The 13,608-nt window shown below is 37.9% G+C and overlaps 2 protein-coding genes across 11 annotated transcripts in view; one reads left to right on the top strand and one right to left on the bottom strand.

The window, feature by feature from the left end:
* CCDC18 (coiled-coil domain containing 18) overlaps positions 1-10,982 on the bottom strand; it is a 101,816-nt gene extending 90,834 nt beyond the window's left edge. For 2 of the 10 annotated variants that reach the window (XM_032247981.1, XM_032247980.1), the window contains exons 1-5: positions 10,766-10,860; positions 9,194-9,372; positions 7,938-8,073; positions 7,276-7,444; positions 4,877-5,035 (exon numbers count right to left, since the gene is read on the bottom strand). In XM_032247981.1, coding sequence (XP_032103872.1) covers positions 4,877-5,035; positions 7,276-7,444; positions 7,938-8,071 — 462 coding nt within the window. In that variant the 5' untranslated portion in view covers positions 8,072-8,073; positions 9,194-9,372; positions 10,766-10,860. Of the gene's footprint in view, positions 1-4,876; positions 5,036-7,275; positions 7,445-7,937; positions 8,074-9,193; positions 9,373-10,765 lie in introns of all 10 variants that reach the window. The other 8 variants (XM_032247974.1, XM_032247983.1, XM_032247975.1 and 5 more) reach the window with 7 other exon arrangements.
* The window catches only part of TMED5 (transmembrane p24 trafficking protein 5), a 23,198-nt gene continuing 20,490 nt past the window's right edge, over positions 10,901-13,608 (top strand). The window contains exon 1 of the mRNA XM_032247984.1: positions 10,901-11,597. Coding sequence (XP_032103875.1) covers positions 11,094-11,597 — 504 coding nt within the window. The 5' untranslated portion in view covers positions 10,901-11,093. The remainder of the gene's footprint in view (positions 11,598-13,608) is intronic.

Genomic DNA, 13,608 nt, shown 5'->3' with positions numbered 1-13,608 from the left:
CAGAAAGTTTATTATCAGAAGAAACTGAACAGAAGAAGCTTGAGACTGTGGGACCCTAAGAATAATAAGCAGGTATGAAGTACAGCTGTAACAAGGTAATACAAAACCATCAGCCCCACGTTACTACTCCATTTCATTTTGGGTTATCCAACACGTGAGAAATTAAAGGATTCTTTGCTGGAGAAACTCAATAGCTAAAACAAACAAACAAACCAACCCACAAAAGTCTCTTCCCATGCTGATGGTGCTCCCTCAAACATGGTGAACATTCCTAACACCTGCTGGACTTTCTGTAAGAAGGCTGGCAAGCACCAACACCAACCCCACAAAATGACACATGCAAGAAGGGCAAGGATTCTCTGTATGCCCAGGGAAAGCGGTGATATGATAGGAAGCAGAGTGGCTACGATGGCCGGACTAAGCTGATTTTCCAGGAAAAGGCAAAAACTACAAAGAAGATTATGCTAAGGCTTAAGTGCATTGAGTCCAACCATGGATCTAAGAGAATACTGGCTATTAAAAGATGCAAGCATTCTAAACTGGGAGGAGATAAGAGCAGAAAGGGCCAAGTGACCCAGTTCTAAGTGTCATCTTTTGTTTTATTATAAAGACAATAAAATCTTCAGTTTATGTTCAAAAAAAAAAAAAAAAAAGGAAAAGAAAAATACCTCATACTGATATTGGTTGGGAGTTGGCAGGTGTTTCCCTACAAAAGAACCATCTCTCTAACCATCACCACAAATAAAGTCCACTGGACAACAAACCACCAATCTGAATTTAAATGCCTTTCTCTTAAATATGAATAGCTAAATACTAACATCTAAAAAAAGCTCTGAATGTGAAAGTCAGAGGCCCAAACAAAAGAAAAATGAAAGGAAAGCAAACGGGGAAAAAAAAATCATTAAATCTTCAGAGTGCTAAGAGAGAATACTACATTAGTATGTTATGAAATACAAAACCACCAGAACAAAAACTTTAGAAAGCGAAAAAACTTTAGAAAGCGAAAAAACTTTAGAAAGCGAAAAAAGACAGCCTAAATAAAAGATTCAATAGAAGTGCAAAAAATAATGTGGAGACTACCTCCTAAATAAAAATCACAGGGCCAGGCGCAGTAGCCCAATTCTGTAATCCCAGCACTTTGGGAGGCCGAGGTTGGGTGAATTGCTTGAGTCCAGGAGATCAAAACCAGCCTGGGCAACATGGCAAAATTCCATCTCTACAAAAAGACAATACAAAATCTAGCCAGGAGTGGTGGCGTGTGCCTGTACTCCCAGCTACTTGGGAGGTTAAGGTGGAAGAATCACTTGAGCCAAGGAGGCCAAGGTTGCAGTGAGCTGTGATAGCACCATTGCACTCCAGCCAGGGTGACAGAGCAAGACCTTGTCTCAAAAAATGAAAAAACAGGCCAGGCACAGTGGCTCATGCCTATAATTCCAGCACTTTGAGAGGCTGAGGAGGGCAGAACATGAGGTCAGGAGATCAAGACAATTCTGGCCAACATGGTGAAACTTCGTCTCTACTAAAAATACAAAAAATTGGCCAGTCGTGGTGACACATGCCTGTAATCCCAGCTACTTGGGAGGTTGGGGCAGGAGAATCACTTGAACTTGGGAGGCGGAATTTGCAGTGAGCCAAGATTGCGCCACTACACTCCAGCCTGGGCGACAGACAGAGCAAGACTCCGTCTCAAAAAAATAAAAATAAAAAAACAAACAAAAAACCAAGGCTTATATTCAAAAGACAGGTAATAGATGCTTACAAGAACGTGGAGAAAAGAGAACCTTCATACACTATTGTTGGGAATGTAAATTAGTACAACCATTATGGAGAACAGTTTGGAGGTTCCTCAAGAAACTAAAAATACAGCTACCATATGATCCAAAAATCCCACTGGTGGGCATATACTCAAAAGAAAGGAAATCAGTATATCGAAAAGATATCTGCACTTCCATGTTTGTTGCAGCACTGTTCAATAGCCAAGATTTAGAAGCAACCTAAGTGTTCATCATAGATGAACGGATAAAGAAAATGTGGTAATTATATACAACGGAGTACTATTTAGTCAGAAGGAGAATCAGTCATCTGTAACAACATGGATGGAACTGAAGATCATTATAGTAAGTGAAATAAGTCAGGCACTTATTTCAAATATCAAAAGACAAATATCACATGTTCTCACTTATTTGTGGGATCTGAAAATCAAAACAATTGAACTCATGGACACAGAGAGTAGAAGGATGGTTACCAGAGGCTAGGAAGTGCAGTTGTCAGCATGGGGGTGGGTGAGGATGGTTAATGGGTACAAGAAATAGAAAGAATGAGTAAGAACTGCTATTTGATAGCACAAAAGGGTGACTATAGTCAATAATAGCTTAATTGTACATTTTAAAATAACTAAAAGAGTATAACTGGTTTGTTTATAACACAAAGGATAAATGCCTGAGAAGATGAAAACTCCATTCTCCATGATGTGATTATTACGCTGCATGATTGTATTAAAACATCTAATGCACTCCAAAAATATATACACCTACTATGTACCCACAAAAATTAAATATAAAAATTAAGAAACAGAAAAATTTCCAGAACCAAAGGATACAAGTTGCCAGCCTGATAGGGCTCTCAAATACCCAATTGAGTAATAAGGGCCTATTCAAAGACATATTGTTGTATAGTTTTAAAACTCTGGACTGGGAAGATCCTAAAACTACCAGAAAGTAAAAAACAAACAAATGGGGGGAAAAAAGGAGATTACATGCTAAGGAAAGTAATTCACAATGGCAACAGACTTTTCAAGGCAGCACTGGAGGACAGAAGCGAGTAATGCTCTAAAAATTCTGACATTAAATAATTTTCAAACTGGAATTTAATCATGAATAAGGAAGAAATTAAGACATTTTCAGACAGGCAAGGAAGTAACTGGAAGATATGCTCCAAATACAAAAAAAAAAACTAGACAATAACAAAACATGGAATTCAGGAAACAGTAGATCCAACCTAGAAGAACACCAAATAGAAGTCCCAGGATGGCAGCTGGACGGCACAAGAACAGGGCAAAAAGCTCAGAAAGAGCAGGATACCAGGCTCCCAAAGAGTAGGTACAACCATTGCCAGAGGTAAGTTATGAATATATTGATTGATTTCTGCAAGAGTCTCAATAGTGGGCATATATGTAACATCAAAAGCTCATACATGAACTGAAAAAGGTGGCTTCCCTAAAAAATAAACAACTTAGAAAATGCTGAGCTGGGAAGTACAATGCTAGTATCTTACTTCCTTGCATAACCATTGGTGTGTTTATCTTCTAAAAAGAAAGGTTCAAAATGCTATTAGTTCAGTGGTTATTAAATTATCTTTATGTCTCTTTTCTTACTTTAAATCGTTAAGCAATCATGACTTTAAAAAGAGAGATTATCTATAGTTGCAGAAAAATTTTTAAAATAAGCAGAAAAAATGAACAGACGAATCACAAAGAAATCTAAATGGCAAACAAATATACTGAAAAGGTAACTCTCATAAGAAATCAAGAAAAACAGCATGTTTATCTCAAAGTGACCAAAAAAAGAGGAGGAACCAAATGTAAATGCTTGAAAAACATTATTACCCTAAAATTTGGTCATTCTGCCTCTGGAAATCTACCCTAGAAATAATCTTCAACATCGAAGAAGTTTTATGTTCATTGCTGATTTTTTCCCCCATGCTGAAATAATCCCTAATAGCATTTTGTTTTGTTTGAAAAAACAGAAAAGAAAAATACAGTCTTCCCATAACTCCACTATTTAAAACTGCATATAATGTATGTATATAATGCTTATAAATGTAAATAGTGAAAGCCTCACTCCAACCTTCCAATCTCTCGGAATTATCAAGCGTGAAGCATAGTTTTTAAACTTAACATATCACATGTATATATATTTAAACACACACACACAGAAACATGTACACTTCTTATAAAGAGGAAAACTAAGATTATTATACATGTGTGTAATGCTCTGTAATGTTTTTTCTGCCACTAAATATATTAGGTAATAGTTTCTAGTGCTGACTACAGACAGACACTGTTTTAAGTAACTTCACACATTATATCATTTAAACCTCATAATGCGCCATATAAGTCAAACAACTTTGCGTCTTAGTACTAGTATATTTAACCTCATTTTTTTTTTAAAGGCTTTGTTGCAATCTATTTTATGGGTATACCATAATTTACCATATTTTCATTATTGGCCATTTTGGTTTCTTCTAATTTTTTGTGTAACACCAATTATTTACTACAAAAATAGGAAACCACTGAAATATGGGAATTATTAACTAAGTTATGGTATAATCACATGAAATATAATGCTACCATTAAAAAATGATCAATAGAAAAGCTATGTAAATGCATCAGAAAATGCATAGGCAATACATGAAGTAAAAAACAGAAAAAAACAAAACTAGTTAAAATAGTCTGGATTCAACTATGTATTAAACCAGTAAAGTGGTTTCTAGATGGTGGAAACTCTGGGTGATCTTTCCTCCTCTTTTTTCCACTTTTAAAGTTCCCAACAATGACAATGTGTTATTTTAAAAGGAAAGATAAATAAGTTATAATTCCTTTGATTATAAAAATTAAAACCACACAAATTGGTAATCTTAACACCTTAAGAAACTGACTTATCTAAATGCAAAAACTGTAAAGTTCCCTTCAATCATTTTCGGATATAATTCAATACAAAATCAATTTTATAACATGTTGATAATACAGTATCATAATAAAAATTACTTCACATAACACATTAAGGCAATATGGCAATACAAGGAATATTTTTCCAATTATAAATCTTAAAATAACAACTATTTTCTGTTGGCAAGCTAATCATTTCAAGATACATACTTTTGCTCTTGACTGTGTTAATTCAAAGTGGATAGATTCCATTTTAGTCATTAAGGAATGGTTCTGTGTGACCAAACAAGCATTCTGTTGCCTAAGTTTATTTAACTTCTCTCGAAGGCTTTTAATCTCCTGATCCACAGGGCTGGAAGACGAAAACATCTGAAAACATGAAAAAGAACAAATACATGTTCAATTATTTCAATTAAAGGTTACATGTAACTAATGGAAAATTATGAGCAATTATTAATAAAATGATTAAACACCTCAGAAAATGAGTTAAAATACTTAGTATTGACAAGGATATGTGTGACAATCAACACTCCTCCACTGCTGGTGGAAGTATATACAAGTATAATGTGGAAAACCGTGGTACACTTTAAGACACTGGCTGGTATTATCCAGCAAAGTTGAATATGCTAAGAACCAATAATATCATCCCTAGATATGAACCTAATAAACTTTTGTACTTTTATGCCTGAAGATATAAAAATATTCACAGCTACACTGCCCATAAGAGATAATAAATGGGAAGAACCCAAATGTCCACCAACAATAAAATGGATAATAGGTAAAATATTTTATCTGTATACTTTTTTTTTTAATTTTAATTTTTTCACTCTTGTTGCCCAGGCTGGATTGCAATGGCACGATCTCAGCTCACCACAACCTCTGCCTCCCAGGTTCAAGTGATTCTCCTGCCTCAGCCCCACGAGTAGCTGGGATTACAGACATGTGCAACCGTGTCCGGCTAATTTTGTATTTTTTAGTAGAGATGGGGTTTTTCCATGTTGGTCATGCTGGTCTCGAGCTCCCAACCTCAGGCAGGCGTAATCCGCCTGCCTCGGCCTCCCAAAGTGCTGGAATTACAGGCATGAGCCACCACGCCCGGCACATATTTTTATTATATTCTTTTCATACATATTTTACAATAAATTTAATTTTCATGAGGATTGTGATTTTCAAAGTTTCTTTTAATTAACTTTATTTTGAGTCATTTATTTATGTAATTTGAAATTCAAAACTATATAAAGTATACACAGAAGTCTCTTCCCATCACATTAGCTACAACATTCTGCACCTTGCGTTTTTTAATTTGAATATACACTGGCAATCTCTCAATAATCAATACATTGAGAAACTCCTTTTTTTTCCCCCTCAACTGCATAGCTTTTATTGCATGAATAAACCATCAGTTTATTCAACTAACCCCCTATTACTGGATACCTGAGCCATTTCTAATCTTTTGATATGATAAACAATGCCTAATTTTGTATCCTGCAGGTGTATCTATAGTATCGTTTTCCAGAAATGGGAGTTTCAAGTCAAGGTAAACGTATTTGTAATTTTGATAAATACTGCCAAATATATCTCCATTGGGGTTATATCACTGTGCCTTCACACTAGGCAATGTACACCTACCCAGGATCACTATAATAATTTGACAGGCAAGAACTGCTATTTACGTATAGTTTCATTTTGAATTTATCTTATTATGAGTAAGACTGGACACCTTTTCATTAGTTTGGATATCATTTTTATTTTCTTTTCCATTCATGTCTTTTGCCTCTTAGGTTATTGATCTTTTTGTTCTCAGTTTCTACAAGCTCTTTACACACTAGATTAGCCTTTCGTCTTGGACAGGCATTACCATTATTGTTTTCCCAATTGAGGTACATATACAATAAGAACAATCAGCAATTTGAATGAGGACATAGATCAAATTTCTTAGAATTACAGACTATGTAAACATGGAATTTGAATCTGTTTTCTAAAATGTAGGTTCAGACAGCTTAATTAAGTAGCTTCCTTACAAAAAGGAAAGCTCTTAATGGTTGGCTTTCTGAAGTAGAAAGAGCAAATATGTATCCAAAAAGATTATGCCATGTATCTGCAACCATATCTGTGTATATACATGTAGGGAGTGGGGGAATAAAGAATAGGAAGAGTGCAAAAGGCGATAAAAGGGTTGAGTGAGGAAGAGGGATAAATGCAGAGAGATAAACATATGATAGAATAAGAAAAAAGGAGTGAGTTCCAGACCAAGCAAAGATCTCTAACATCATTGACAAAATATAAAGATAATGAAGGGAGAATAGTGCCATGCTATCCATAGTACTTGATCCAAGCTAAATGGTGGGTATACCTTAACTACTTAATAAATAATTGATTACCTATTATGTACAAGATGTAGTGTTAAAATCAAGGGGATTATAATTTACTTGAGAAAGGAAGACATTTAACTGCAAAAAGGTAATAAATAAGTTTAAAAGTAGAGTAATACACTAAGAATTATCGAACCATGAATAAGGTATTTGAAAAAAAACTGAAAGAAAAATATTTTAAGTAGACAGACCTAAAACCAAAACTACTTTGAACTAGATAGGTCTAAAAACAATAACCTTATCTCTTGGCTTTTTTTGAAAATCAGTGCTGCTACCAGATATTTTACAAACGTTTTCGTAAGGTGAATAATTCAAAAGTCCAGGGTGGCTAGGCTGAACATCCAAAATGAGCTTTTCAGACCTTGAGGGATTAGGGGCATAATCGGAATTTTCACTTGGACTAACACTAGAGAAAAAAGAAAAAACATATTTCAGTTCTTGGGTAGTTCATTCACTATAAATTGCTATACATTAAATAAGAAAATAGAAAGAAAACCTTAAATGCTGCTAAGCAGTTCACAGTTATGAATGTAAGGCAATGTTTCCACTAAATTTTAAATATATCATAATTACTTTTAAATTAGCAATCTATATATTTCTAGAGCCTCTATGCTAAGATTACTTAGGATTCAAAAAAGTCATAATAATAAAAAATTAATAAAGCCCAAAATATATATTTTATACTGAGTTCTAATACACTGAAAGTGTTTTTAATATGTAAATGTTTCTCTAATATTCCTATTTTTCCCTAAACTGAAAGTTACATTAAAAAGTACAAGAAAATTATTTCTTATTATTCCAGAGGCACATTAGTGGCAATATATAATAATGAAATTCACACATTTTATATTTATATATTTAAGGCACACTGAATTCTATAACTGATTTTACCTACTTACCTGGATAACTCTTCCCCTAAACTCTTCAAACTCCATTCTGTTATCTTCAGTTCATGTCTTAAGGAAGCAACATTTGCAAGCAAACTTTCTTCTTCATTGTCTTTATTATAGTAGTCTGATGAAATAGATTCCATTTCTTAAAAAAAGAAATGAATTTTTTGGTACTTTGCATGAAAGATTCTGTAGTTTCAGTCAAAATACTCACACAAATAGAATTTAACTCATTAGTTTTCTATTTCAAATGTCAAATCTTTCATGGCAGTTAAAAACAAAACAAAAAAGCAATAATAATGAATTTGTCTATAGTGTAAAGCTACAAAGAAAAGTTCAGTACAATTTCAATGAATGAACTTTTCATTTTCGCTAGTGTCTAGTTATTACAGTTCCCCTTTTCTAAGCATATCTGATCTTCCTAACAATTGTTTAAGTATTTTTATTCCATATTAAGGAAACTAAGAATCAGACAAAGTCACACAAACTGTAAATGGTGAAACCAAGATTTGAATCCAAGTCATTAGGATGCAAAGACCATTTAATTTTGTCGCATTGTAGCTTTATTACTTATTACATATCAATTTCAATATGAGGTGTTTGAACTTTCATAATCAGGTTACAAGCACTGGACATCTGATAAAATGGTATCATTATAGTCATTCATATTTTCTTAGAAGGGAATTTGTTACCAGATAAAAGTTATCTCCTCCTCCTAGGCCCCATAGTTATAAAATTTAAAAAACACACATTTACAAGTCACAACCACAGAGATCAAAATAACATTGCCAGGTCAACTCAGAGAAATAAATGAAGTAAAGCTTTTGTTTTTTCAGTGGATGAGTATCTCTAGGTTTGTGACACTACTAAATTTCTTTGCATATAAAAAATCATAATAAAGCATCACAATACATACTGTAATACAATAAAAAACTAAAGCTTTATAATTGCCACTACTCCTGTAGAGCTTTATGGGCAATCTTAAAATTACATTCCTCTTTGAGATCCCATTTACCTTTTTCATTGTAGCATCTCTTTCATTGCCCTTCTTATAATTAACATCCCATCCCAAATTCCAAAAGGTTAGGAGTCACGTGCTTTACGTTCAGGACTTCAATGTACTTAGAGAAGCTCAATATTTTGAATGAATTAATGAATACTAAACTGTCCTTCCTTTCCTCATCCAGCTAGAACAGTATGCTACATTTATTCCCCACTCAAAAATTCTAAGAGGTAGGGAGGCAGATTAAAAAGCAAACTCTCACCTTATGGGAAGAAAGTGGCAGGAAATTAAATGAAATACTATGTCATCTCAATAGACAAACTGATCCTCTTTCCCATTTTGTTTCCACAAATTTGCTTCTGCTTAAGTGAGAAGACACTCTCAGACAAGTAAACAAATCAGGTCCGCATCCTGCCTTATCTATTCAACATCTCTAGCTCTCTGAAGGATGGTGAAGGAGAAAAGGGTAGAGAAAATTGGGCAAATCCTAAAATGCGATTCGGTATGGTGGGTCTCGGCTCACTGCAACCTCTGCCTCCCGGGTTCAAGCAATTCTCTGCCTCTGCCTCGCGAGTAGTTGGGATTACAGGGGCCCGCCACCACGCCTGGCCCTGTATATTTCATCTTAAATCAGGTTTTAGTTCAACATCTGTGTATTTTCGTGTAAGAAATAACTCTCAAGTCAGGTGTGGTGGTTCACACCTATAATCCCTGCACTTTGGGAGGCCAAGGTGGGTAGATCACGAGGTCAGGAGTTAAAGACCATCCTAACATGGTGAAACCCCATCTCTGCTTAAAAAAAAAAAAAATGCAAAAATTAGCCAGGCGTGGTGGGGCGCGCTTGTAATCCCAGCTACTCGGAAGACTGAGGCGGAAGAATCACTTGAACTGGACGGCGGAGGCTGCAGTGAGCCGAGATTGCGCCACTGTACTCCAGCCTGGTGTCAGAGCAAGACTCCATCTCCAAAAAAAAAAAAAAAAGAAAAAGAAAAAAAGAAAGAAAAGAAATAACTCCCTAACTTTTCTGCAGTAGCAATGAATATATTGGATACTAAAATGTTTTCATTTTCCTAGTGGGTCATTTACTGTCAAATGATTGCCCTTCACTTCAGTTTACAGTAGTTACCCAAAAAAGGCTATCTTCACTGACTGTGCATACCTAGAAAAAAAAGCACATCATCCTACTCACGGACCCTGACAACATCATCTTTCGGCCCTTATTAACAATGTGTTTGCAGGTTTGCACATGCACACCCATCAAACGAAGGACAAGTGTTCTTTTATACCCTTTGTATGTGATACAATGGGCTGTAGTCGAAAAATATTCCTCATTCTGGAAAGAGGTCATAACTTTATAAGGTAGTTTCTTGTCTCAAGATCGCTTAATTTGACACAGCTACATTCGACTGAAAAAAGCGGGGGCGTGGAAGGGGGGGCGAAATTACATCTTCCTTTTTTTTTTTTTTTTTTTAATTTCTAGAGACACAGCTGATCCTACATTTGACTGAAAGAAGAAAGGGCGGGGAGTCGGGGGCAGACGTGACATCTTCGCTTTTTTTTTTTTAACTTACAGAGACAAGAGTCAGGCCACTTTGCCCAGGCTGGCCTCGAACTCCTGGGTTCAAGCAATTTTCCTGTCTCGGCCTCCCAAAGTGTTGATATAACAGGTGTGAGCCACTGCACCTCCTATTTTTCATCAAAGATACAACCGTTCAAAGCAGCATGCTCAGCAAGCGCGAGGACCAGCCCCAGCGCATCCAAGGTGTTGGGAGGGAAAGGAACAAAACTCCCCCAGGTAGGCCGGCTTTCCCCCCGCCAAGAGGCAGTCGCTCACCACCCAAGTCGTGGCTGGGGAGAGATCCCCCGGACGACGGCGCGCTTCGCACTCGAGTCTGCGTTAGGAAGCCTCGGACCCTCTCCTGGGCCCCTGAGCATGGAAGCCTCAGACACTACTCGGAGATTCACCGAACTGCAGCAGCACGAAGTTCGAACGGTCGCGGCAGCCGTTGGGACGCGCCTACTTGGCCGCTGCCCCGCCCCGGCGCAGACTGCGTGTGGCGCCGCCGGAGGCGCAGGGCTTGCCGGGAATCGTGGTCGGCGGGCGCGTCGGAGCCAGCTAGCCGAGCCCGCTCGGTACTACATTTCCCACAATTACTGCCATAATGCCCATTGGTGTGGGGGGAAGCCATGGGAACCCGAGGCCGTCAGGGGGAGAGGCGGGCGGTACTCACGCCTGGCTAGAGGGTGCAGAGACTAAGGAGGTGGCGGAACAGGACTGTCGGCCCCCCCACCCTAAGTCCCTACCCTTCGGAGGACTGCGCTTCTTTTTCGGAAGGAGTGTTCGCCGCAGCCGCCGCCACCTGGAGTTTCTTCAGACTCCAGGTTTCCCTGTCAACCACGAGGAGTCCAAAGAGGAAACGCGGAGCGGAGACAACAGTACCCCACGCCTCTTTGAGCCCGAGATCGCCACAGCAGGGATGGGCGACAGGATCTGGCTGTCCTTCCCCGTGCTCCTTCTGGCCGCTCTGCCTCCAGAGCTGCTGCCTGGGGCGGCCGGTTTCACACCTTCCCTCGACAGCGACTTCACCTTTACCCTTCCCGCCGGCCAGAAAGAGTGTTTCTATCAGCCCATGCCCCTGAAGGCCTCGCTGGAGATCGAGTACCAAGTAAGTGCGGAGGATGAACCAGCCTCCTTCCTTTAACCCAGCTGCACTGCATTGTCGCCTCTCACCCTTTTAGAAACTTCTGGTGGACTGCCCGGGTAGTGAAGAAGCCAGGGCCGTCTGGGAAGCCGGCCAGCCCCGCGCAGGCGCGCGAGGCGAGGCGAGGCGAGGCGAGGCTCTCGGTAGGGCCGGGAACCCAGAACTTAGGCTGGACGTGGAATTGACGACTTTCCTCCGGTCGGAAAGAGGCCAGAACTGGTGATGTCCGTGGCCTTTCTCTTTGTTTCCTAATTCGCCCATCGCTTTTCTTAGCCACTACACGCTCCGATACTGAGAATTTCACAATGCAGAACTGATACACGTTCTCCTTCATCATTGGACGGGTTGATGATACTTGTTTGAATCACCCCCACTCCTTTCACACAGTTCCGGTTACAAATCTTCACTGTCTTTGCTTCGGTTAAGGGTTTTTGAATTATGATCGTGTAATTATCACTAAGCCGGATTTTGAAATTTTTTGGAAGAGGCTGTTGCTATATTTAATGATAATTTCCGTTTAAGCTATATATCCATTATTTTCAAAAGATCAAATCGCATATTAAAACTTTATAACCTTTCTCTTCATTGAGCATTGTAAGCATTTGCCCGTGTCATTGTTTTCTTTTTAGTATCTGCATGATATTCTTTCTGGGAAACCTTATTTTATGTAGTCATGCTAGTAGGGGTAATTTCTTAGAAGAAATCTTGTTCGTTCCACACAACAAATTTCGATGTTTTCAGGTAGCAGTACAGAAAAAAAAAAAAAGCATTGATGTGTTTCATCTTTCAGTTTTTTAGAAGTTAATTATAATCAAATGTTAATTTTTTAAGTTGATGTCAGGGAATTTTTTTTTAAATACCAGGTACCCTCACATACAGAGCAAAATAAAAAGTTGTAGAATTTTTATCTGATGGAATTTTTATCCGATGGAACTTTAGGATTAAGTTGTATATAGATACATAAGATAAACACAGAGAATAAAATATGTAAGATCACATAGTGAGCAAAACTGAGGTTAAAACTCAGTGTTTCTTGATTTCCAGTAAAGTTCAAAAGTTCAACTTTTACTGAACATTAACAAGTGCCAGGAGGGGTGGGAGACAGAAAGGAGTAGTGTACTAAAAGAGAAAGAGTTCCTCTTTTCAAAGAGCTTAATAAGAGTTTAAACTTTACCTGACTCATAAACAAGTGATTTCAATAAAGGATGGCTAAGTACCAGTAGAGGATGGTAACTTCTAAGGGTTTCAGAAGAGGATTCTTGGAGAAAATAAAATTTAATCCAGAAAGATGCTTAAGTGAGACAAAAATGCAAGGAACAAGGGACATTTCAGAAAAGGGAACAAAAAGACACATAGTTTGTAAAATACATATTTTAAGTGGGAATGGTTAGTGTGTAGTGGACACTACAAGTACTGAGGTTTTATTACACTTTAAGACATATAAAGTCTAGGTGGCGAGTAGCAGAAAAGGACACCAGAGAGGCCAGAAGCCTGGGTTTCCCCTAATTTTGTACAAGTCCACGTCACTGGATGTAGGGTGGAAAATGGATTTAAGGAGAGCAAAATTAGAGTCAAGGAAACCAACCAGAGGGCTAGTGAAATGGTCTAGATAAGAAAACAATTTGTGTTAATTAAAAAATCTTCAGTATTTACCTACAATTAGGGAGGATCTATTTTAACTACTGACGTCTTACAGTTAAGAACACCAGCTCTTCACCTTAGCCTGGATTCAAATCTTGACTCTGCCCACTTAAAACTTGGGTGATCTTCTCACTTGTAAGATGGAGATAATAATTGTAACTACCTCATCGAGTTGATTTGAAAAAGCATGAGTTGCCGGGCGCGGTGGCTCAAGCCTGTAATCCCAGCACTTTGGGAGGCCGAGGCGGGTGGATCACGAGGTCAAGAGATCAAGACCATCCTGGTCAACATGGTGAAACCCCGTCTCTACTAAAAATACAAAAAATTAGCTGGG

The sequence above is a fragment of the Sapajus apella genome, unplaced genomic scaffold (assembly GCF_009761245.1).
Source record: "Sapajus apella isolate SASKATOON/1434 unplaced genomic scaffold, GSC_monkey_1.0 scaffold64, whole genome shotgun sequence".
Classification (NCBI taxonomy): domain Eukaryota; kingdom Metazoa; phylum Chordata; class Mammalia; order Primates; family Cebidae; genus Sapajus; species Sapajus apella.
This window is presented reverse-complemented; position numbering and strand designations above follow the sequence as displayed.